Here is a 21,470-nt window from a genome sequence, read left to right as displayed (position 1 = left end):
GCCGAGCCAGAGCCCCTCTGCTCTCCCCCCACCCCCCAGCACAAATTTAACCCTAGCTGCAACTTTTCCTTCGCTGGCGGGGCTGAACTGGGGCTCCGGCAGTGCTGGGGTGGGTTTTTTTTTCCCCCCCGTCTCACTCTCTCCTCCCTTAGACTGGCTTTAGCGGAGAGGGAGGGGGGTGGGGAATCCTTTTTATTGCAGAGCCCGGCTCGCTTTGCAAGCCTTCCTCCTCCTCCTTCTCCTCTTCCTCCTCCTCCCCTGATTTTTTTTTGTGTGTGTGTGTGTGCCCGCCGCAGCAGGGCTGGCCAGGCCGGGGGAGGGAAGCGATGGGAAGGGGAGGTCGCCCCCTCCTCTCCCTCTGTGTGTGTTTTTTTTGCAGGTGTGTCAATTTTAATTCTGCCCAGTAGGTGGGACTTGGTGACTTTCGCACCGTTTTTTGTTATTTATTTATTTCCGCGGCTGCCTCCCCAGCCTCCCGTTGCAATCCTCCGGAGCGGCTGGCGGGGAGCGGCGGGCGGCCGGGCCGGCATGCATCCATCCCCGCCCGCTGCCGCTGCCGGAGCGGGAACTACAGCTTCTCCCAGCCAGCTGCCAGCATGATTTCATCTGCTGGAGGATTTTTGCATCTGATCGCTTGAGGTTTTGGTGTGGCTTTTTTTTTTTTTTTTCCCCCCTCCTATTTTTTTTTTGGTTTGTTTTGGTGTTGGTTTTTTTTTTCCTCCTTCTCTCTTTGTTTCCTTCCCCCTTTCCCCCCCTTCCCCTCCCTCCATCCCCCTTTTCCTCCTCCTCCTCTTTTTTAGAAGCAGCAATCGGAGATGGATGTCTCTCTTTGCCCTACCAAGTGCACTTTCTGGAGGGTATTTTTGCTTTGGAGCATTTGGGGAGACTATCTGCTTTCGGTGCTGGCTTGCCCTGCTAATTGTCTTTGCAGCAAGACAGACATCAATTGCAAGAAGCCGGATGATGGGAACCTCTTCCCTCTCTTGGAAGGGCAAGATTCAGGCAGCAGCAATGGCAACACGAGCATCAATATCACGGACATCTCAAGGAACATCACTTCCATGTAAGTGGGGGTGCCCCCGGGCTCTCCCGGCGGCAGGGCGCGGGCTGGGCCGCCGGTGCAGGGCTCAGGTGCCCTCGGCATTGCTGCGCTGCCTGGCACTGCTCAGCCCGGCTCGCCGAGCGGGGAGACGCAGATCCGGCTTTTTCCTCCTTCGCCCCGTCTCCAAACCGACAAAAAGAAATAACAAGCCCAGCAACAGTTTGGCCAAGGCTTAAGAGGAATAAAGTAAATGAGATCCGATTCCTTAGCAGGAGAGCGAGCAGCAGGCGAAGATGCTAAAGCTGCTGCTTCCTTTAACTGTTTGCTTCTGCAAGGGGAGGGGGGGAAGGGGGTGGGGGGGCGAAAGGACGCCAGAGCCATGCACAGGCACATATTTACCCAAATTGGGCAAGAAAAGCAAGTTCTGAGCGTCTTATTCTTTTTTTTTTTTCCCCGAGACTTTGGACCTGGTTAGAATGTGCTTATTTATTTATTTATGTCATTCCCCACACCAGAAAATGCTCCCTTCCCTTCTCTGGCTTGAGTGTAGCTGGGGATCTGCGGCTTTGCCTTTTTCAGGGGAGTGGAAAGGAAGGAAAAAAAAACAACAACCCAAGAAAGAAGGAAATAGGACAGCGAGATGTCCCTTAAGTAGCTTATTTAGCTGACATTGTTGTAATTTCGCCCCTCGCTGTGGTGCTGCGAGAGGATTTGTGTGTTTTGGTCTGAGGGTGGTGGCGGTGAGGAGAAGCATCGGAGCAGGGAGATATTTTTAGTTGAGCACTTTGCGTTTGTTTGCATGCTTGTTTATCTGGAAAATCAACTTGAAGTTGCATTATCCTTGTTTGGAGAGGCGGTTAGGGAAGCCCATGTTAATCTCATCAGCGTGGAGTCGAGAGAAGGGAATATTTCCTTCTCCTGAATCCATCATGCTCTCTGTGTGTGTGTGGGGGGGGGGGAGTAATGATTCCTCATCTCTTCCAATCGCTTTATTTTCCAGTACATTTTTGTGTGTGTGTGATGAACTCTGAGCCATTTCATTATTCTAATGCTAATTGAAATGTGAGCATTTAGGGAAATGTAGCCCCCAGAGCAAGTTGGCAGTGGGAGTTGAGCAGGGAAGAGGTGGAATCCTTTATTCTGGCAGTTAAACGCAGCAAGGTTCGATATGAGTAATGGAGGGTTCTTTATTTCCCCCCCCCCCCCACCTCGATTGCCCGGTTGCCTGGAGGGGAGTGGGTTTTGCTGGGTCTCTTCCCGAGGCTGTTTTTGGTCACAGTGCGATTGCAGCAGAGCTATGGAGTAATTGCAGTGCCTCTTTCGCAGCTCTGCTTGTCACCTCTGCTGGGTAAAGATGATGGGAGCCGCTTTCCCTGCTTGCCTACACGTTTATGGGATGCCCAAACAGGTTCCCAGCGGGTACCGCCGGCCCTCAACCCCAAGCCTTGTTTGCACCTTGCTAGCAAACCCAGCAGGGCGCGGGGAGGAAAGTACGTGGGGAAACTAACGCAACGCTCCCCTTCCAGCTGCCCCATATTTATCCTGCATCGTGATGCTGGAGCGGTTTTCTCTCCCATGCTGGAGAGATGTGGGTGATGCCGAGGAAGTCAGAGAAACTCGTGTTCGCCTTCCCCCCCTCTCCTGTGCTTGCTGTTTGTTGTGGTTTGGTTTTAACCCTTTGGTGGGCAGGGAGCAGAGGGAAAGGCTGGGAAGGGTTTGGAAGGTGGCAGCGTGAGCGAGCGTGCGTTGTCAGAGGCACACACAGAGACACACATCTGAACTGCTGCTGGAGGTAGTGTTACGTGAGTGCTTTGTGCCCGGAGGATGTCTTGACTGCTTTGAAATGGGAAAAATGCTGATAAGCACTCTGGAAAGGAGAGGGGCACAAAAAGAAAGAGGAAAAAGGAGGACCCCAGAAACAGATGTTGGGGGTTGTGGTGGGTTTTTTTCCTTTTGAAGAGGAGCTTCTCCTAAGTTGGGGAAGGAGGAGAAGGTGCTGGGTTTTGCTGGAATTTGTATGCATCTCTGCTCCACATGAGCAAAGCATGTTCCATCACCCCCTGCATCATTGCTGGCTCCATGCCTCACTCCTCGGGCTTGAGGGGGCTGGGCTGAACCCCAAAACACCTTGAGGGGCTGAGAGTGAGCATGAGTTAAAACTTTTCCTAGGGTTCTGTGCTTATTGGGAAGGCAACACTGGTTTGTGAGGGATGTTTATGGGTGTAGGGGGATTGTTCTTGTGTAGGAGGCATCAGGTCCTGCATCCTTCCAGGTTGATGTCAGACCTCTTCCTGCGAGCCCCTCCACCACAGGGACCACAGGGGCTGGGGTGAGAGGTGCATGGAAGACCAGCTTGGTCCTCACTGAATCACTCCTGGCATGTGGGTCTGATTCATCTGGTGCTTCTTCTTGCTTGCCATGCTGTGAGGGCTTGGCTTCCTTAGGCAGCTTGCCTCATTTGTGGGCAGCAAGTAGGCAAAAAACCATATCCCACTGGGCTTGAGGGGTGACTAGGGGAGGTTTAGTCCTGTGGCTGGGGTCTGTGATACTCCAGCCAGGTTTTCACCACAGGCCCTGGAGAAAGTGGAGGTCTCTGCTCCATCCTGCTTCTGGGGAGAATTCACCACCCTGGGGCCAAGCAGAGCCTTATTCATGTCTGAAAGATGAGCTCAGCCTTGCAAAAACAGAGCCTGGGTGGTGCTGATGAAAGGCTGCCAGGGCCCATTTGGAGGGCTGGAGGAAGAAAGCAGTGTGAAATGGTTTGGAAACCTTGTCCACCTTACCTCCTTGAGCCCAGGCAGAGGCCTCACCATGCCATCTCACCCCATCCAGGCAGGCTCCCCCAGCACTGGGGCCAAGCCATCAAGAGCTTTGTGTTATTTCACATCTCAGTATCTGATGAGACCCCTGAGACAAGGATAACAGGAGGAGGACAGGAGACACTCAGCCTATAGTGCTGGCAGGGCAGGCCAGCCCCATGGATGCCTGCAGCATGGCATCCCGTCATCAAGCCTCCTGTTGCACCCCCCCTAATCAATGGCCTTCCCTCCAATTGCTGTTGCTGCTTCTGGTTTCTCACCCATCATCTTTTTGGTGAGAGTGGAGTGGCTGCTGTCAGGGCTTGGTGGCTTCCTGGCTGGGCTGGGCTGGGGGGGGACATCACTTGTGTAAATCCAGGCAGTGCCAGGTTAATGGTGAAGCAGGGTTAGGGCAGGAACCTCCTGCCCTGAAATGGAGATGGAAGATGGGTTGGCTGATGTCTTTCTGCCCTTTCCCAGCTTGCCCAGAAATGTATCCAATTTTGGATTGCATCCCTGGGGACGTGGCTCTGCACACAGATTCCTGCAAGAACTGCCAAGGGCCCTGTCTAGCTGTGGGGCCAGCTTGGGACCTTGGCTGAGATGTCTCCAGCTTGGGGTTGTGACGCTGGGTTTCCCTGCCCACATTTGGGCAGAGGGTGACTGTGGGGCCTGGGGTATGCCCACGCATCGTGCAGCTGGGTGGTCTTTACTGTGTCCCCAGCCAGGTGTGACTTGTGGAGACAGCTGAGCTGATGAGCCCCCTGAGACAAGGATAACAGGAGGAGGACAGGAGATACTCAGCCTATAGTGCTGGCAGGGCAGGCCAGCCCCATGGATGCCTGCAGTGTGGCATCCTATCATCAAGCCTCCTGTTGCACCCCCCCTAATCAATGGCCTTCTCTCCAGCTGCTGTTGCTGCTGCTGGTTTCTCACCCACCCTGACCCAGCCTCACCCCTGCCACGTGGGGCTCCATCCATTGCAAGACCTCCTTCAGAAAGCTCAGGTGCACAGGGAGGACTTTCACCTGGGGCTTCCGTGGCACGCACACCAAGCAGCCTGGGGGTGTTTGCCACCCTGGGGGTCGCCGTCCGTGGCACGGTGGGGGTCTCCCTGGTGCGCAGGGGGGCCGGGCTCGGCCGTGTGTGGGGGTGAGAGGGAGTGCTGCGCGCTGGGGCGGGCCGGGGAGTTTCCCTTCTGGCAGCGTGGGCAGCGCCTGCGTGCACCGGCACGGAGCGTGGGGAAGGACGGACGGAGGAGTTTGCCATCTGGGCCTCCCTACTTCTCAGCTGTTGCTATGGCACTGCGGAGATGCTGCCAGGCAGGCGGCGGTGCTGGCCTGCGTTTGTCACCCCTTGAGGTAGGGAGGCAGCCCAGGTGCGTGGAGCTTTGCCTCTGAGCCGGCCCCACGAGGGGAGATGGGGCGGGAGGGCTGCTGGTGGCAGCCTGCCCCCGCTGAGTGGGTCCGCAGGGGTTATCTCTGCGGCTCCTAGCCGCCTTCAGCAAGGCGGGGAGGATTCAGAGCCGCTCAAGAGGAGGTGGAGGTGGCTCATCAGAGTGCTGCGGGATGTAGGATTTTTAGGGTCTCGCTTGCAGGGTCCGGGGGAAGCATCTTTCCCCCTCCCACCCCCACCTCCCCCCGCCCGAGCTCCCGTGGACAAGAGCAGCAGCAGCTCCATCCTTTCCTGTCGGGCTGTCCCACCAGCCCACGGCAGCATCCGCTTCATGCCGTGGGCCTGGCCGGGGGTGGCAGAGCCGCGTCAGAGCCGGGTGCTGGTGGGGGGTGAGCGACAGCGCAGCCCCCACTCGCTGCGCGGGAGCTGGCAGCACGTGGCGTGGGGGAGAGCCGGGAGGGGGTGCTCGGAGCCGCAGCCACCCCTTCGCTGCCGGCACGGGAGGAGCCGAGGCACCGAGGGGGTCTGTGCGTACCTGCGTCTGGGAAGGAAGGGGAAGGCATCTTCCTGGAAGCAGCAGAGCTTGCTCCTGGCACAGGAGCCAGGCAGGGGGCTCCCGTGATGCTCGAGTCGGTGACTGCTTCAGACAACAGACCACAAACTTTCCCCCTCTCTGTGATTCAGCCACAGCGTGCCCTGTGTGCTGCTGCTCTCCGGGGATGAAGGGCTCAGCGTTTCCAAAGCTTCCCATCCCATTGTTTCTCCTTTGGCTGGTGCAGAGGCTATTCAGAAGGTCCCTAATTCAGCCCAGCTTTGTGTTGTAGGGCTCTTGTGCATGCAGTGTGGCTGTCCCAAAGGGTGCAAGGATGGGGGAAGTGGGTGTAGCACAAGGCTGTGAAGACAGAAGAGGGTGCAGAGATGTTTGGAGCAAGGAGGTAGGCTGAGATGTGGTCTTGATGCTCTAGAGAGGCTTTAAGCTGTGAGCACTGGTCCTGGCTGTCCTTGTGTTGTTCCACTTCCATCCGGATTGGGTCCATGGTGGGTGCTGCCCTGTGCACCAAAGCAGCAAAACTTGTACCAGGGGCACACAGGGCTGGGTGCATCCCCTGGGCTGGCTGCTGGCTCCTTGTCCTGCCCTTAAGGCCAGCTCTCAAGGGAGGTAACTTTCCTGGCACAGGTGATGTCTGAGACCTCCAGCAGTTTTGCAGCCTTCCAGGCTGTGTGTGGGAGCAGAGCAGAAAGGCCTGGGGCAGCTGGGCTCTGAAAGGTGGCTTTTGGAGCAGCTGACTGTCGGGACCAGGTCTCAGCAGTGGATGAGCTAATGCTGAGCAGGTACTCAGAGTTGCAGTCCCACTTTGCCTGGCACTTGGGATTCCTGCTGGGCAGAGGCTCCTGCCTTTTACATGGCAGAATCTGCTGCTGTCTCTGCCCTCCTTGTGCTTGATCTCTCTAGAGTCTCCAAGTGCTTCCCAACCATATTTGTATTACTTGGCTTTGCTAATGGCCTACACCAGGTATTTCCTCAGGGAGGAGATAATTTTGGTGCCTGCCAGGATTTCCCAAGCTTTTTCTGAGCTGAACATGGAGCCTGAGTTGCTGGCTGGACAGGAGAATTCAGTGATTAAAATGGTTTCAAGGCGACGTGGCATTTCAGTCCTCATCCTGCACAGGGTGAGGCTGTTTGAGTCAGCTGTCTGCTGGTTTGACTCCCTGGTCATGGAGAGCTGAGGATGCTTTGGGTGTAAGACTGGTGTTTCATAGAGGCAAGACATCATTCTGCAGGCTGTGGTCTTCTCTTGTTCTCCCCTCTGCACCCAGGGGTGCACAGCAAAGCCCCTGATGAAGCAGTGCTGTGGTTTCTTGCTCAGAGGCTGCAGTTTGTGTATGGTGGTTGGGTGTTAGAGTCATAGAATGGTTTGGGTTGGAAGGGACATCTAAAGGTCATCTAGACCAAGTCCTCCGTAGTGAGCTGGGACATCTTCAACTAGATCTGGTTGCTCAGAGACCCATCCAATCTGAACTTGAATGTTAACAGGAATGAGGCTTCTACCACCTCTGGGCAACCTGTGTCAGTGTTTCACCATCCTCACTGTAAAAAATGTCTTCTTTCTATCCAGTCAAATCTCCCCCTTTCAGTTTGAACCCATTACCCCTTGCCCTGTTGCACCAGACCCTGCTAAGGAGACTGTCCCCATCTTGAAATGCTGGAAGGCTGCAATAAGCTCTCCCTTGGAGCCTTCTCTTCTTAAGACAGAACAACCCTCTCAGCCTTTCTCCATAGCAGAGGTGTGGCCTTCTCTAGATCTGCTCCAGCAGGTCCATGTCTCCCCTGTGCTGAGGACTCCAGAGCTGACCACAGCACTGCAAGTGGGGTTTCACCAGTAAAGAGAGAATCCCCTCCCTTGACCTGTTGGCTTTTGATGAAGCCCAGGATCTTGCAGGCACTTCATGCTCCACATGAAGAGATGGGGGGCAGCAGCCCTATTTGCCCCACATGATGCTCCATGTGCTGGAGGACCATGCCCAGGGCTAGTCCCTGTGTTTCTTTCCCAGCACCGTGAGGCTGTTTTGGACAGAGGCTGTTTGTGCAGGAGTGTTGCAGATGAGCAGCTCTGTGGATGTGCCACAACCTCCAGCTGAGACTCTGCCCTGTGCCTACCTTGAGGCAGCTGGATCCTGGCTCAGCCCCAGCCTATCATAGGATCATTTCAGCTGGAAAAGACCTTTGAGATCAAGTCCAACCATTACCTAACACCAGGTCTGGTGCTAAACCATGTCCCTCAGCACCACATCTCTGTTTCTTTTGAGCACCCCCAGGGACAGGGATGGGGATGCAACCACCTCCCTGGGGAGCCTGTTTGAGAACCCTGCCAGTGAAGAATTTTCTTCTAATATCCGACCTAAACCTCCCCTGGTGCGGCCTGAGGCCCTTTCTTCTCATCCTCACTTGTTACCTGGGAGAAGAGTCCAACCCCTGCCTCATTACAACCTCCTTTCAGGGAGTAGTAGAGCGTGAAAAGGTCCCCATCAGCCTCCTCTTCTCCAGTCCGAGCGATCCCGGTTCCCTCAGCTGCTCCTCCCAAGCCCTGCTCTCCAGACGCTTCTCTGGACCTCCTCCGGCACTTCGATGTCCTTGTAGCGAGGGACCCAAAGCCGAGCTCAGTACTCGAGCTCCCCAGCGCCGAGTAGAGGGGGGCAATCCCTTCGCGGGTCCTGCTTGTCACACCGCTCCCGATCCCTCTGCCGCTTTCCCAGCTCGGGCGGCTGTGCCGCTAGAGGGCAAGCGGCGGACGGCGCGGCGGGACCCGCTGCGGGCTGCGCCGGCTCCGCCGAGCCCCGAACCGGCACCGGCAGCCCGCCGGGGCGGGTGGCAGCCGAGCGGGGCGGCAGCGGCTGAGGGGTCAGGCAGCCGCTGGTTTGGTGTCACTGCCGGAGAGGAGAGCCCTCGCTCCGGGGTGTCGCTGCTGCTCTGCTCTACCCTTCTTGGGCTGCCACCTGCTCCCCACCTCAGAATCCCGGTCCTTGGGAGGACACCCGGTTGCCAGATGGTCACCTGGGACGCGGCTGGGTGCTGGGTCACAGCTTTCTGCTCTGTGCTGCTGCCAGAGGATGCAGTCAGTGCATCCTCGCTTACCACAGCTCTTCCAGCAGTGCCACAAGCCAGGCAGCCCCAGCCCGGCTGGGGGGATTTGCAGCCTCTTTTTTTGGAAGAGGTTGACCCACCCAGAGCATGTGTGGTGTGGGGGAGGTGTTTCTGGGCTGCTTGAAGCGCTGGGCAAGAGATGCCTGGCTGGGGTGGTGTGATTCTGTCTGCCCACCAGCTTCTGGCTGAGTGTGGTCTGCAAGTAAGCCCCTGACAGCTCTGCCCATTTTACTGATGGGGAATCTGAGGCATGGAGCACTGGTACCACTGGCCTGCAAGCAGCAGAGCAGGGTTGGAGACCCTTCAGCCCATCAGTGGCCAGGATTTAAGGCCAGGCCAAGAATGGAGTGGGGGATATCCAAGGTAGTCAGTCCTGCTGTGTTGAACATCCAAGAGAAGTGTCCCCAGGAAAATCCTGGGCGTAGAGGCAAGAGGTCAAGGGCTGGGAGCTGTCTCTGGATGCCCCCAGGATGGCTTTGATGCTCTTTGCTTCTCTTATTATCCCTTTCTCTAGGGGTGGGATGGAGGTTGGAAGGCTAAAGAAACCATGTGCCCTTCCCCAAGGGTGAAAGGCTGAGGAGAGCCTGATAGGAGATGGAAAAAGGCCTGGTGGGTGTAGGAAGCAGGTTCAGATCCTTCAGCACTTTCCATGTGCTGAGGGAGATCCCATTCTCTCTGGCAGCTGGTCCTGAGATGAGATGGGCTGGTTGTCTCCCTGATGACCATCCCCATGTGCTGCCAGGGTGGTGGAAGGGCTGTGACACCCAGTGGTCCCACAGCTCAGCAGCAAACAGGGGCCCCAGCACCGTGGCGTTGGGGTAGGTGTGTGTCGAGGGCTGAGAGATGGATGTGGGACAGAGCAGTGCTATTGCTTGGGGCTTGGACTTCCTTTGAAGAGCACTAAAATCTTTTTGGACTCCCCTTGGAAGGCTGTACTGGAGTCAGAGCCCAGCTGGCAAGGGCTCCTCCAGCTGCCCTTTTGCATGTGCCTTTGTGCATCCCCATCTTCCATGTGCCACCTTGTTTTCAGGCCCTGTGGGACTGAAGGCTCTGCCCTGTTGCCCTCTGTGTGAGACCTGGTCCCTGCTTGCCAGGAAAATGTGTGCTGTATTTTTAGCTTGTTTCCATGTGACATAGCAGTTGGGGAGTTGAAGGAGAAGCCAGAACCATGTGTGCAGCCAGCTTTCCTCCAGCTGCCACCCAGGGCTCCTGTGCAGGACATAAAGGAGCCTGTTAGTCACTGTCCCCATCCTGTACCCCTCTCCAGCATGTGCCATCACCCTACTTTCCCCTTCTTCCTGCTGTGGTCTGCCTGGAATGGAGAAGTGTTTAATTAAACCCAAAAGTCCCAGCAGTGGAGCAGAGAGGTCAGGAAGGATCCCTAAGGGAGTGTGATGGTGCCATATAGCACAGCTGGGTTGCTCAGGGTGCTCATCCTTGACCTTGGTGCTTGTTGCAGTGACAAGTAAATGGCCCTGGGATCTAGGGAAGGATGCAGGGAGATGCTGAGCCCAGGTGCTGTCCTCCTTGCAGCTCTCTTATGGTTCTGCACTGGGCTCAGTTGTGCCAAGGAGGGCACAGGGCACTGGCTCTCTTGATGTCTGTCTCTGGGGGACTGAAAAGTGGGTAGGAGCAGATGTCAGGGTGGTGCAATCCTCCTCCTCCTTCTCCTTCTAGGTTGTGCAAGGCTGTCCCTTACCCAGCTCTCCTTGAGCTCTCCCCTGGCTGTTCCCTCTAGGAAATGCTAATGTGGAAATGCTCAAACAGATGCTGGGAATCCAAGTGCTGCTGAGGACCCTGCATGCTCAGGGTTTTGCCAGGATAAATTAGGAGCATGAGTGCTCAGCTAAGCCACAGCTATGCCAGGCTCTAACTCCTGACCCTGCTGGGACATGAAGCCACATCAGGGAGACTCTGGATGCCTCCAGCTGTTGGCCTCCCTTTCGCTCCTGGCACAGCTCTGGCCTCATCCTCCATCCCATGCTCCCAATGGAAGTGCTGTGCAGTGGCTTGAGCTGGGAACAAGGAGTCCTGGCTCTCTGGTCTGGGATCCAGCTGTACAAATGCTCCCCTGGGCTGCCTGCCCTTGCTTTGGACCACAGCCCTCCTCCTGCCTGCTTCTAACCTAGGCAGGCATGGCCAGTTTGGGCATCCCTTGTGCCCATGCCAGCACAGATGGGATTGCCTTTGGGGAGCTCCCTGGCTTGTGTGGCTGGAAAGGTCTCTTTGTGTCCCCTGGACCTCTTTCCTCTAGGATGTGGCTGGGTGCTACTGGGGCAGTGTGGGTCCTGATTTTGGCTGTCTGCTGTTGCCTGTGGTGTTCCAGCCAAAATATGTTCTAGGAAAAATGCACTGAAAGTCACTTGGTGGCTGCTGCTCAGCAGCCTGGGCAGCAAGCAAAGTTCAGTGGGACACAGGGCCGAGGATACTTGGCATTCCCAGCCTCTGGAGAGCATCCTTGTCCTCCTGGGGCTCTCCTCATGCCAGTTCAGACAGGCTGAATGCTACTGGGCCCTGTTTCCTAGTTTGAGCCTCACACAGGCTCTGGATCTATCCATAGTGTCAGAGAGCTGGGGCAGTGTCAGAGCAGCAGCCCTGTGCCCCCTTGCAAATGCTGTGCCCCTCACTTCGGGTCAGGGCAGGTGCTGGAGTTTGTGCTTGGGGGCATCAGAGCAAAACCTGAGCTCAGGGAACCTGTGCAGGTGTGGATGTGGCACAGGGGTGGTGGCTGGGCTCAGAGGGAGCCTGCACAACAGGGACCTGGCACCTGGGGGGGTTGAGAACAAGGTTCATGGTACACCTGGAGTGGATTGGAGAGAGCAGAGTCTAAGGAGGATGAAGAGGGATCAGGTGGGACATCTGATATGTGGGCATGGAGGGGTGTCAGGGTTTGTGGGTGAGGAGGGCAGGCAGCTGCAGGGGTGCTGGGAAGAGGAGCAGAGGCAGGGAGGCTCTCAGGTAGGATGCTGTGCTGGGTTGCCTCAACTGGGAGGGAGGAGGCTGCCTGGAGCTGGTCCCTGGAGCAGCCCTGGCTGCTTGCTTGGTGGAGGGCTATGGGGATGTGTGGTGGTGCCTGTCTGGAGCCCTTGGTTCCCAGATCACAGCTGGGACACAACCCTGGGGCCAGGAGGCGCTGCTTTGGGCAACCTTGCCTGGAAATCCTCCTCCCTCTGCGCCTTACCCTGCCCTCATTCTCATCTGGGGCTTAGTGGCCAAAGCCCAGGATGTCTCCAGCCTGAGCCATGCCTGGTGGTGTTCCATGCTGCATCCAGGAGGGGTGGTGGTGGCATCCTCAGGCCAAGTGCCCCAGGCTTGCCCCCAGCCCTGGGCAGGCTGCCCAGCACCCGTGGTGCTCAGGGCTGCCCTGGCCTCCAGGGAAGGATTTCTGCCTTCCAACAGGCAGGGGTAACACAGATTTATTTATTCAGAGATTTAATTAGCATCTTTAAATATTAAATAGTAAACAAACTGTGTCTAGTGGGATCAACATTTGCAAGCAGGGATTGCTGTTTTATTCTGCCCCCCCTCTGGGACATGCTCTTGGTTGCTTGTGGGGGTTGGGTTTGGTTGGGTTTTGTGTGTTTAAGTGTTTGGGGAGGACCTGCAGTGTGTGGGCTCTAATGAATGGGGGAGGGATGACCCCACAGGACTGCTGTGATGGGGTGAAGGGGCAGGAAGAGACAGGAGAGCTGGGGCAAAGGAGGTAGCAAAGCAGGGATGTGTGCTCAGAGCAAGAGTATTAGAATGGAATAGAATCAACCAGGGTGGAAAAGACCTTTGAGATCATCGAGTCCAACCCATCACCCAACACCATCTAACCAGTTAAACCATGGCACCAAGCACCCCATCCAGGCTCTTTCTAAACACCCCCAGTGATGGTGACTCCACCACCTCCCTGGGCAGCACATCCCAGTGGTCAAACTCTCTTGCTGCGAAGAATTTCTTCCTCACCTCCAGCCTAAACCTCCCCTGGCACAGCTTGAGACTGTGTCCTCTTGTTCTGGTGCTGCTTGCCTGGGAGAAGAGACCAACCCCCACCTGCCTGCAACCTCCCTTCAGGTAGTTGTAGAGGGCAATAAGGTCTCCCCTGAGCCTCCTCTTCTGCAGGCTAAGCAACCCCAGCTCCCTCAGCCTCTCCTCCCAGGGCTGTGCTCCAAACCCCTCCCCAGCTTTGTTGCCCTTCTCTGGACACCTTCCAGCATCTCAACATCTTTCCTAAGCTGAGTGGCCCAGAACTGGACACAGGACTCAAGGTGTGGCCTGACCAGTGCTGAGCACAGGGGCAGAATGACCTCCCTGCTCCTGCTAGCCACACTGTTCCTGATGCAGGCCAGGATGCCATTGGCCTTTTTGGCCACCTGGGCACTGCTGGGGAAGTGTGTGGCCAAGTGCTGCACTTAGGTGATCCTTGGTAGCCCAAGCAGGTGGAAGGGGCCAGGCAGGAGCTGGATGTTCCTGCCAGGGCACAGCTAATTACAGTCAGGAGGTGGTGGTCCCTGCAAAGGGAGGTGGTTTGCAACTGCTCTGCATCCTATTATCTGTGCAAAGGGAGGCCTGCCTGGCAGTGGATTACACTGGGGGTTATTTATTGGCAAAGCATTGTACAGTTTTAATTTTTCCTTTTTGCTTATTCAGGCTTTAGCTCCAGAGGAAAATAGCCTGGGGTGGCTTTGAAATGGATTCTCTCTGCCCCATTAACTTATTCACCGAGTGTAATGGGCCTTTTTTTTCCCCCTTGTTTTTTTTCTCTCCTCTCCCAGCCTTGAAGCCATCATTAAAAGGCAGAGATTTATAAAAGCCAAGATCCTCCTGAGCTTTAGTCAAACTTTGGGGTTAGAGGGGTGAGGGCAGTGGTGCTGTTGCTGCCTGTGGTGGCCAGGTCTTGGCTTGGGCATCTTTGGAGGGCTGGATGCTGCTGTTGTGCCTCCCTGGAGGTGAGAGCCAGGCTGCTTGGGATGCTGCCCATGTTTCTTTGCTGGGGAGGTGCCCCTGAGGGTCTGCAGGGTCAGCTGGACTTTGCTAGGGCTGAGCCCATGCCTGAGAGCACTGGCATGTTACCTGGGATCTTCTGTGCTTGTGACTTGTACCCTGCTGGTGTTGCAAAGCTGCCATCCCTCCCACGTCTCTTGCTGTCTGGAGGCTGCTCACAACCTGATCTTCATCCTGTTTATGCCATGCCAGGGCTGGGCAGTGCTTGAGGTTTGCATGGGTGTCTGTGGTCAGTGGTTGGAGCCCTTCCCCCACCTTTCCTCCCTCCTCTAGTGACACCTGGTCCCTATGCTGAGGGTCCCCTGTGAGGAGTGCACTTGATAAGCACATGAGCTCCTGCTACCCAGTGCAAAACAAGGGATCTGGGAAGTGTCTGGACAGTGAACTGAGAAGAAACCCCTGAGTGAATTCCCTCCATCCTGGGCTCTCCTAGAGCCAGCCTCTCCAACTTAACAAGGGATCTGAGAAGTGTCTGGAGAGTGAACTGAGAGGAAACCCCTGAGTGAATTCCCTCCATCCTGGGCTCTCCTAGAGCCAGCCTCTCCAACTTAACAAGGGATCTGAGAAGTGTCTGGACAGTGAACTGAGAGGAAACCCCTGAGTGAATTCTCTCCATCCTGGGCTCTCCTAGAGCCAGCCTCTCCAGCTTTGGAGACCAGACCTGGTGTCCTTTTGGAGAGTGACTATAGGAGCATGTAAGATGTGGGTTGACATCTCATCCCCCTGGGCCACCCTCCTGCTGCCATGGTCCAAGCTTTGGTCCCCCAGCCATGATGTGTTTGTTGCAGACATCATTCCTGCACAGGCACCCAGTAACTTGTGCCACCACTGGGGAGCAGAGGCAGTGCAGGGCTGGGGAGGGGGCAGCAGGATTTCCTGGCTTGCTCCTGAGCATTAAGTTGAGCTGGTCCTGGCACCTCCTGGGGCCAGAGTGGTGCCTGTTGTGCTTCCCGAGTGCCCTGGGAGGTGTGGTGTGCTCTGATGGGAAGCTGTCTCTCTCTGTCACCTTTCCTTCCCCAGGTTTCCTGCATACCTTGGGCAGATTTCAAGCACACAGGGCAGAGGAGCTTGGGGATAATCAGATTGTGACAAACTGCTCAGAAATCACAGTCCAGATTCGATCCTCTTTGGCTGTTTAACTGAAGAGAAGGTGGTAGGCAGCAGAGTTGGGCTCCTCTCAGGCAAAACCAAGAAGAGAATCTCAGGTGCATGAAGCACCTCTCCTGTGAAGATAGATTGAGAGAGTTGGGGCTGTTCAGTCTGGAGAGGAGAAAGGCTCTGAGGAGACCTAATTGTGGCCTTCCAGGATCCAAAGGGGGCTACAAGAAAGCTGGGGAGGGACTTTTGAGGGTGTCAGGGAGGGATAGGACTGGGGGGGATGGAACAAAACTAGAAGTGGGTAGATTCAGATTGGATGTGAGGAAGAAGTTCTTCCCCATGAGGGTGGTGAGAAACTGGCACAGGTTGCCCAGGGAGGTGGTGGAAGCCTCATCCCTGGAGGTGTTTGCAGCCAGGCTGGATGTGGCTGTGAGCAACCTGCTGTAGTGCAAGGTGTCCCTGCCCATGGCAGGGGGTTGGATCTGGATGGTCCTTGAGGTCCCTTCCAACCCTGACAACTCTCTGATTCCATGCTGTCAGTGTGGCAACCAGAGTCTCAGAGCTGGGACAGCTACTCTTGTGTACTTCTCTACTCCTCTTCCTGCACTTGTAACCCTTGAGGTTTACACCTGGCAGCATGAGCAGCCAGATGTGAGGTGTGTCTGTGCCCAGCCTGGCACCTGCCAGCTCAGGGATGAGCCTGGGCTGGGAGGCTTGTGAACAGCTGGAGACCCACACATGCTGCCACCCTTCATGTCTGCTTGAGCTGTGTAGCCCCTGCCAGCCCTGTTGCATTTCAGGAGTGGGAGGAAGATGTGGTAGGACAGGGAAAGGATCTACTTGACCAGACCAATGTGCTCAGGGCTGCACTTCTGGGCTTAACCTCAGACCAGGGTGCCAGAAGTAGCTGGAAAATGAGACTGGAGCCTGGGTAACATGACTTGTGTTTGTCTGTGCTGGTGGCCCCAGGGCTGGCTTGGCTGCCCCACCATGGGATGGAGGGAGGGAGACTGTGACCCCTGCCCACCAGTTGCCAGCCTGGCAGACAGTGAGGAGCCTTGGCAGTGGGAGAGATGCTGCCTGAGAGCCAGCAGATGGGCTGGATCAGACCCTGGCAGGGAGGGGCTGGGGGTTTTGCCAGGAGGAAGGGCCTCCATTTCCAGCAGGAGATGGCCCAGGATTTGCTCTTTGTAGGCTCTCTGGAGGGACTGAGCCTGGCCTCAGGGTGGTGGCAGGACAGGGACAAACTAAAACAGCCCTGAGGATGCTGTGACCAAGCAGAAACCAGCTGCAGAGTGCAGCCCCACTGGGATAGGAAGGGTCCCTGATGCTGTGACCTCCCGAGCAAGGGGGATGCTCCCTGCAAGTCTGTCTGCTCCTGTGCCCCTCTCTTGGTCCCAGTGGCCAGGAGGAGGAGACACTCATTTGCTAATGAGCACCCAGCAACTGAACTTCTCCCCTGGCCCTGTACATCCTTGCCTCCTCGCTGCTACCTGCTGGGCCAATTGCTCCTGACCCTGTAAATCGCCTCCTGCTCTGCTCCACCTGCCCTGAGCTGGCCCTTCCCCCTAATTCCTGCTCCCCATGAGTCAGCTTGCTGCTGCCAGCCCCCTTGCTGCTCCTCTGCTGTAAATCCTGAGGATGGGGGGGTTTGAGGGGGGATGTAGGGGGCCACAGCGATGGGGTGATGGAGGGTTGCTGACCCAGGATGGGTTAATCCCTCCCGACGGCTCCCCTGGGACTCGCTTGCCAGCCGGAGCTGCTGGAGGATGCTCAGTGCAGCCGCCTGTGGGGGAAGCTCATCCCCTTGCGGGAAGCAGGACAGAGCAGGGCTGCGATCTGCAGCCCCTGGGCTGCAGCCAGCTGGGTGCAGTCCGGAGGGTGTTGGTGGAGCCTGTGCCTGACCACATGCATCCCAGCGCTCTGGAGGGCTCCCCGAGAGGGCTGCTGCCCCAGGACATGTTTCTGATGTGTAAAAATAGCCAAAGCTAAGAGGGAAAGCTCCACTTGTCCGGGGAGTGCTTGGGCTCACGCTGCAGCCTGCCTTCCCTTGTGCCCTTCACCGAGCTCCCTTCAGTGAGCTCTGCAGGAGCTGTGGGCAGCAGAGGTCCCTGGTGGTGGTGGGCAAGCATCCCCTGAGCTGCTGCTGGGGGGTGGTGGTGGTGGGCAAGCATCACCTGAGCTGCTGGGGGGAGGTGGTGGTGGGCAAGCATCCCCTGAGCTGCTGCTGGGGGGTGGTGGTGGTGGTGGGCAAGCATCCCCTGAGCTGCTGGGGGGAGGTGGTGGTGGGCAAGCATCCCCTGAGCTGCTGGGGGGGTGGTGGTGGTGGGCAAGCATCCCCTGAGCTGCTGGGGGGGTGGTGGTGGTGGGCAAGCATCCCCTGAGCTGCTGGGGGGGGGTGGTGGTGGGCAAGCATCCCCTGAGCTGCTGGGGGGGTGGTGGTGGTGGGCAAGCATCCCCTGAGCTGCTGGGGGGAGGTGGTGGTGGGCAAGCATCCCCTGAGCTGCTGCTGGGGGGTGGTGGTGGGCAAGCATCCCCTGAGCTGCTGCTGGGGGGGTGGTGGTGGGCAAGCATCCCCTGAGCTGCTGGGGGGGGTGGTGGTGGGCAAGCATCCCCTGAGCTGCTGCTGGGGGGTGGTGGTGGGCAAGCATCCCCTGAGCTGCTGCTGGGGGGTGGTGGTGGGCAAGCATCCCCTGAGCTGCTGCTGGGGGGGTGGTGGTGGTGGGCAAGCATCCCCTGAGCTGCTGCTGGGGGGGTGGTGGTGGTGGGCAAGCATCCCCTGAGCTGCTGCTGCGGGGTGGTTGTGGTGGGCAAGCATCCCCTGAGCTGCTGGGGGGTGGTGGTGGTGGGCAAGCATCCCCTGAGCTGCTGCTGGGGGGGTGGTGGTGGTGGGCAAGCATCCCCTGAGCTGCTGCTGGGGGGGTGGTGGTGGTGGGCAAGCATCCCCTGAGCTGCTGCTGGGGGGGTGGTGGTGGTGGGCAAGCATCCCCTGAGCTGCTGGGGGGTGGTGGTGGTGGGCAAGCATCCCCTGAGCTGCTGCTGGGGGGGTGGTGGTGGTGGGCAAGCATCCCCTGAGCTGCTGCCTGGGTGGTGGTGGTGGGCAAGCATCCCCTGAGCTGCTGCTGGGGGGGTGGTGGTGGTGGGCAAGCATCCCCTGAGCTGCTGCTGGTGGGTGGTGGGCAAGCATCCCCTGAGCTGCTGCTGGGGGGGGTGGTGGTGGGCAAGCATCCCCTGAGCTGCTGGGGGGGGGTGGTGGTGGGCAAGCATCCCCTGAGCTGCTGGGGGGGGAAGGTGGTGGGCAAGCATCCCCTGAGCTGCTGCTGGGGGGGGGTGGTGGTGGGCAAGCATCCCCTGAGCTGCTGCTGGGGGGGGGTGGTGGTGGGCAAGCATCCCCTGAGCTGCTGCTGGGGGGGGGTGGTGGTGGGCAAGCATCCCCTGAGCTGCTGCTGGGGGGTGGTGGTCAAGCATCCCCTGAGCTGCTGCTGGGGGGTGGTGGTCAAGCATCCCCTGAGCTGCTGCTGGGGGGGTGTGCCCCATTTCTGAGCTGACCATGCTGTGTTTTTTCTCCCCCTTGTGATGTGGGACAGCAGGAAGGAGCTGCGGTCAAGGGGGCTGGCAGAAAGCTGACTTCAGGGGAGGTGTGCAAAGCCAAGCACGGGGGCATCAGCTCAGTGAGGGAGCTGATGGCCATAACCCTGGCCCCAGTGCTCAAGCTGGGCCGTGCCAGGGAGTGCAAGAGGAGCTGTTGGTGTCTCCATGGGAAAGGCTGTGTCTAGAGCTGACGTCCTGGCCTGTGTGGGCGGCTCAGCCTCGCTCCGGGCTGGCACTGTGCTGCTTTGCTGTGGCTGGATGGCTTGCCCTGAGGGTGCACACACACCTGGCACCCAGAGAGGGTGGTGTTTGGTGTGCACAATGCTGAGGCTGGCTGTGCCCGTGGGTGTAGTGAGCTGTAACTGATTGCCCTCCCACGCCGCTGCCTCCTAACGAGTGGGACCGGAGCTGACCCTGCGCTGTGGGAGCTCTGCCCTGCTCCCGTGGAGCCCAGCAAAGCACACAGCAGAGGATGCGTGCTCAGAGCCACGGTGGGGTCACCAAAGGGGTTTGGGGTGATGCTGTCTGCAAAGCTGCTGCATGCACACGGGGATTTTAGGCCTTCTGCTGGGCAGCCTGTGGAGGAGAGAGCTGCAGGAGATCCGAGTGCCTGCTGATGCTGCTTTCCAGATGCCCCAAATCACCGAGGTGTGAGAGGAAAACTGAGGCTCCAGCCTGGGGCAGGGGCACTGCAGCCCTGCCTGACCCCTCTGTGCAAGCCACAAACCCATAGGAGCACCTCAGCCACTTGAGAGAGTTGGAGGGTTTGGTTTCTAGAGGTGCAGGGACCACCTGTGTCCCCTGGAGAGGCACTGGCCAGTGCCTCTTGTGGCTCTGCTCTGCCTGCTCACCTGGAAGGTGGCTGCCAGAAGGTGGTGGAGTCACCCTCGTTGAAAGTGTTCAAGAGGAGACTTAATGGGGGTGCTTGGTGCCATGGGTTAGTTGTTTGGGTGGTGTTGGATTGGTTGATGGGTTGGACACGATGATCTTGAAGGTCTCTTCCAACCTGGTTTATTCTATGTATCCTATTCTATTCTATTTGCAAGAGAAACCAGGTGGTGCTCTGGGATGGCTGCTTCAGGCATTGCCATTAAACTGCTGGGGCTTTGCCATGGGCTTGCCCAAGTTGGATGCCTCCTTTTGGACCCTTCTCCTGCTGCCAAGCAGTCTCTTCTTTTTCTTCTTTGTTTTCTTTTGTTTGTTACTGGTTCAGTGTTTCTTCTGTGTCTTGAGTCTGAGGCCAGGTGTTGATTAACACTGGCCTTATGATACCACTCTTTGGGAGGCAGGAGGAAAGGAGGGAGGAGGCTCCAGTTCTGGAGCCCCTATTACAGGAAGGATCTGGAGGTGCTGGAAGGTGTCCAGAGAAGGGCCATGAGGATGAGCAGAGGGCTGGAGCTGCTCTGCTGTGAGGACAGACTGAGGGAGCTGGGACTGTTCAGTCTGGAGAAGAGAAGGCTCTGAGGAGACCGAATTGTGGCCTTCCAGGATCTGCAGGGGGCTACAAGAAAGCTGGGGAGGGACTTTTTGGATGTCAGGGAGTGATAGGACTGGGGAGAATAGAACAAAACTAGAAATGGGTAGATTCAGATTGGATGTGAGGAAGAAGTTCTTCCCCATGAGGGTGGTGAGAGAGTGCCACAGGTTGCCCAGGGAGGTGGTGGAAGCCTCCTGCCTGGAGGTGTTTGCAGCCAGGCTGGATGTGGCTGTGAGCAACCTGCTGTAGTGTGAGGTGTCCCTGCCCATGGCAGGGGGGTTGGACCTGGCTGCTCCTTGAGTTTCCTTCCAACCCTGAACCTCTGCAAGGAGGAGATGTGAGCTGCAGCAGCCCAGGGATGCTCCCAGCAGTGGGGAAGGCAGGGGGCAGGGGGGAAGAGCAGAGCCAGGCTGCTCCAAATCCTCCCAACCAGCCCAAAAAAATAACTTCCCAGCAAATGCTTCCAGTCCCTGCAGCATTAAGAAAGTGAAGCACTGGAGGATAAGGAAAGCATGAGCAATAACAGCAGGGATTTAGGAAGAATAAATCTTGCCAGACAAACCTGATTGCTTTTTCTTTCTCTTTTTCTCCCCCTCCCCCCCCCTCCTTTTTGATGGAATCACAAAATTAGTGGCTGAGCAGAACGTGGAAATCCTAATATATTTGGATTTAGCAAAGCATTTGATATAGTGTCTGGCCAAATCTTGCTCTGAAAATGAGTTCAGTTTGCCTTGGCTGCGAGGCTGCCAAATGGACTTGAAAACTGGCTTAGGGCCCTCGGCAAAGAGCAGTGGGAGGTGCTGGGGGGCAAGGGGGGGAGAGGGGAGCCGGGGGAGCAAGGCTGCAAGCTGGGGTTTGGTCTTTAAGGCATTCCAAGCTGAGAGAAAAATGTCCCGTCCCCCCCACCCCAAAAAATAAGAATTACCCCCCCCAATGAAGAGGAGGTTCTGCCCCCCCCCCCCCCCCCCAGGAAGAGGAGGTTCTGCCCCCCCCCCCCCCCCCAGGAAGAGGAGGTTCTGCCCCCCCCCCCCCCCCCCCATGAAGAGGAGGTTCTGCCCCCCCCCCCCCATGAAGAGGAGGTTCTGCCCCCCCCCCCCCCATGAAGAGGAGGTTCTGCCCCCCCGCAATGAAGAGGAGGTTCTGCCCCCCCGCAATGAAGAGGAGGTTCTGCCCCCCCGCAATGAAGAGGAGGTTCTGCCCCCCCGCAATGAAGAGGAGGTTCTGCCCCCCCCCCAATGAAGAGGAGGTTCTGCCCCCCCCCCCAATGAAGAGGAGGTTCTGCCCCCCCCCAATGAAGAATAACCCCCCCAAAAAATAAGAATAAAGCCCCCTAATAAGAATTAAACCCCCTCCCCCCCCCAAAAAAAAAAAGAATTAACCCCCCCCCCCCCAAAAAATAAGAATAAATCCCTCCCTCCCCCCCAAAAAATAGGAGTA

General features: G+C 57.3%; 1 protein-coding gene across 1 annotated transcript in view; it reads left to right on the top strand.

Annotated features, from left to right (window-relative positions):
* The first annotated feature begins 715 nt into the window (after nucleotides 1-715).
* Nucleotides 716-21,470, top strand: part of NTRK3 (neurotrophic receptor tyrosine kinase 3) — a 272,999-nt gene continuing 252,244 nt past the window's right edge. Inside the window, exon 1 of the mRNA XM_054168851.1 lies at nucleotides 716-1,063. Within this exon, the coding sequence (XP_054024826.1) occupies nucleotides 816-1,063 (248 nt within the window). The 5' untranslated portion in view covers nucleotides 716-815. The remainder of the gene's footprint in view (nucleotides 1,064-21,470) is intronic.

This window comes from Dryobates pubescens, chromosome 17, assembly GCF_014839835.1.
Source record: "Dryobates pubescens isolate bDryPub1 chromosome 17, bDryPub1.pri, whole genome shotgun sequence".
NCBI classification, from domain to species: domain Eukaryota; kingdom Metazoa; phylum Chordata; class Aves; order Piciformes; family Picidae; genus Dryobates; species Dryobates pubescens.
Note: the sequence above shows the minus strand (reverse complement) of the source record. Positions and strands in the feature narration are given on the sequence as shown.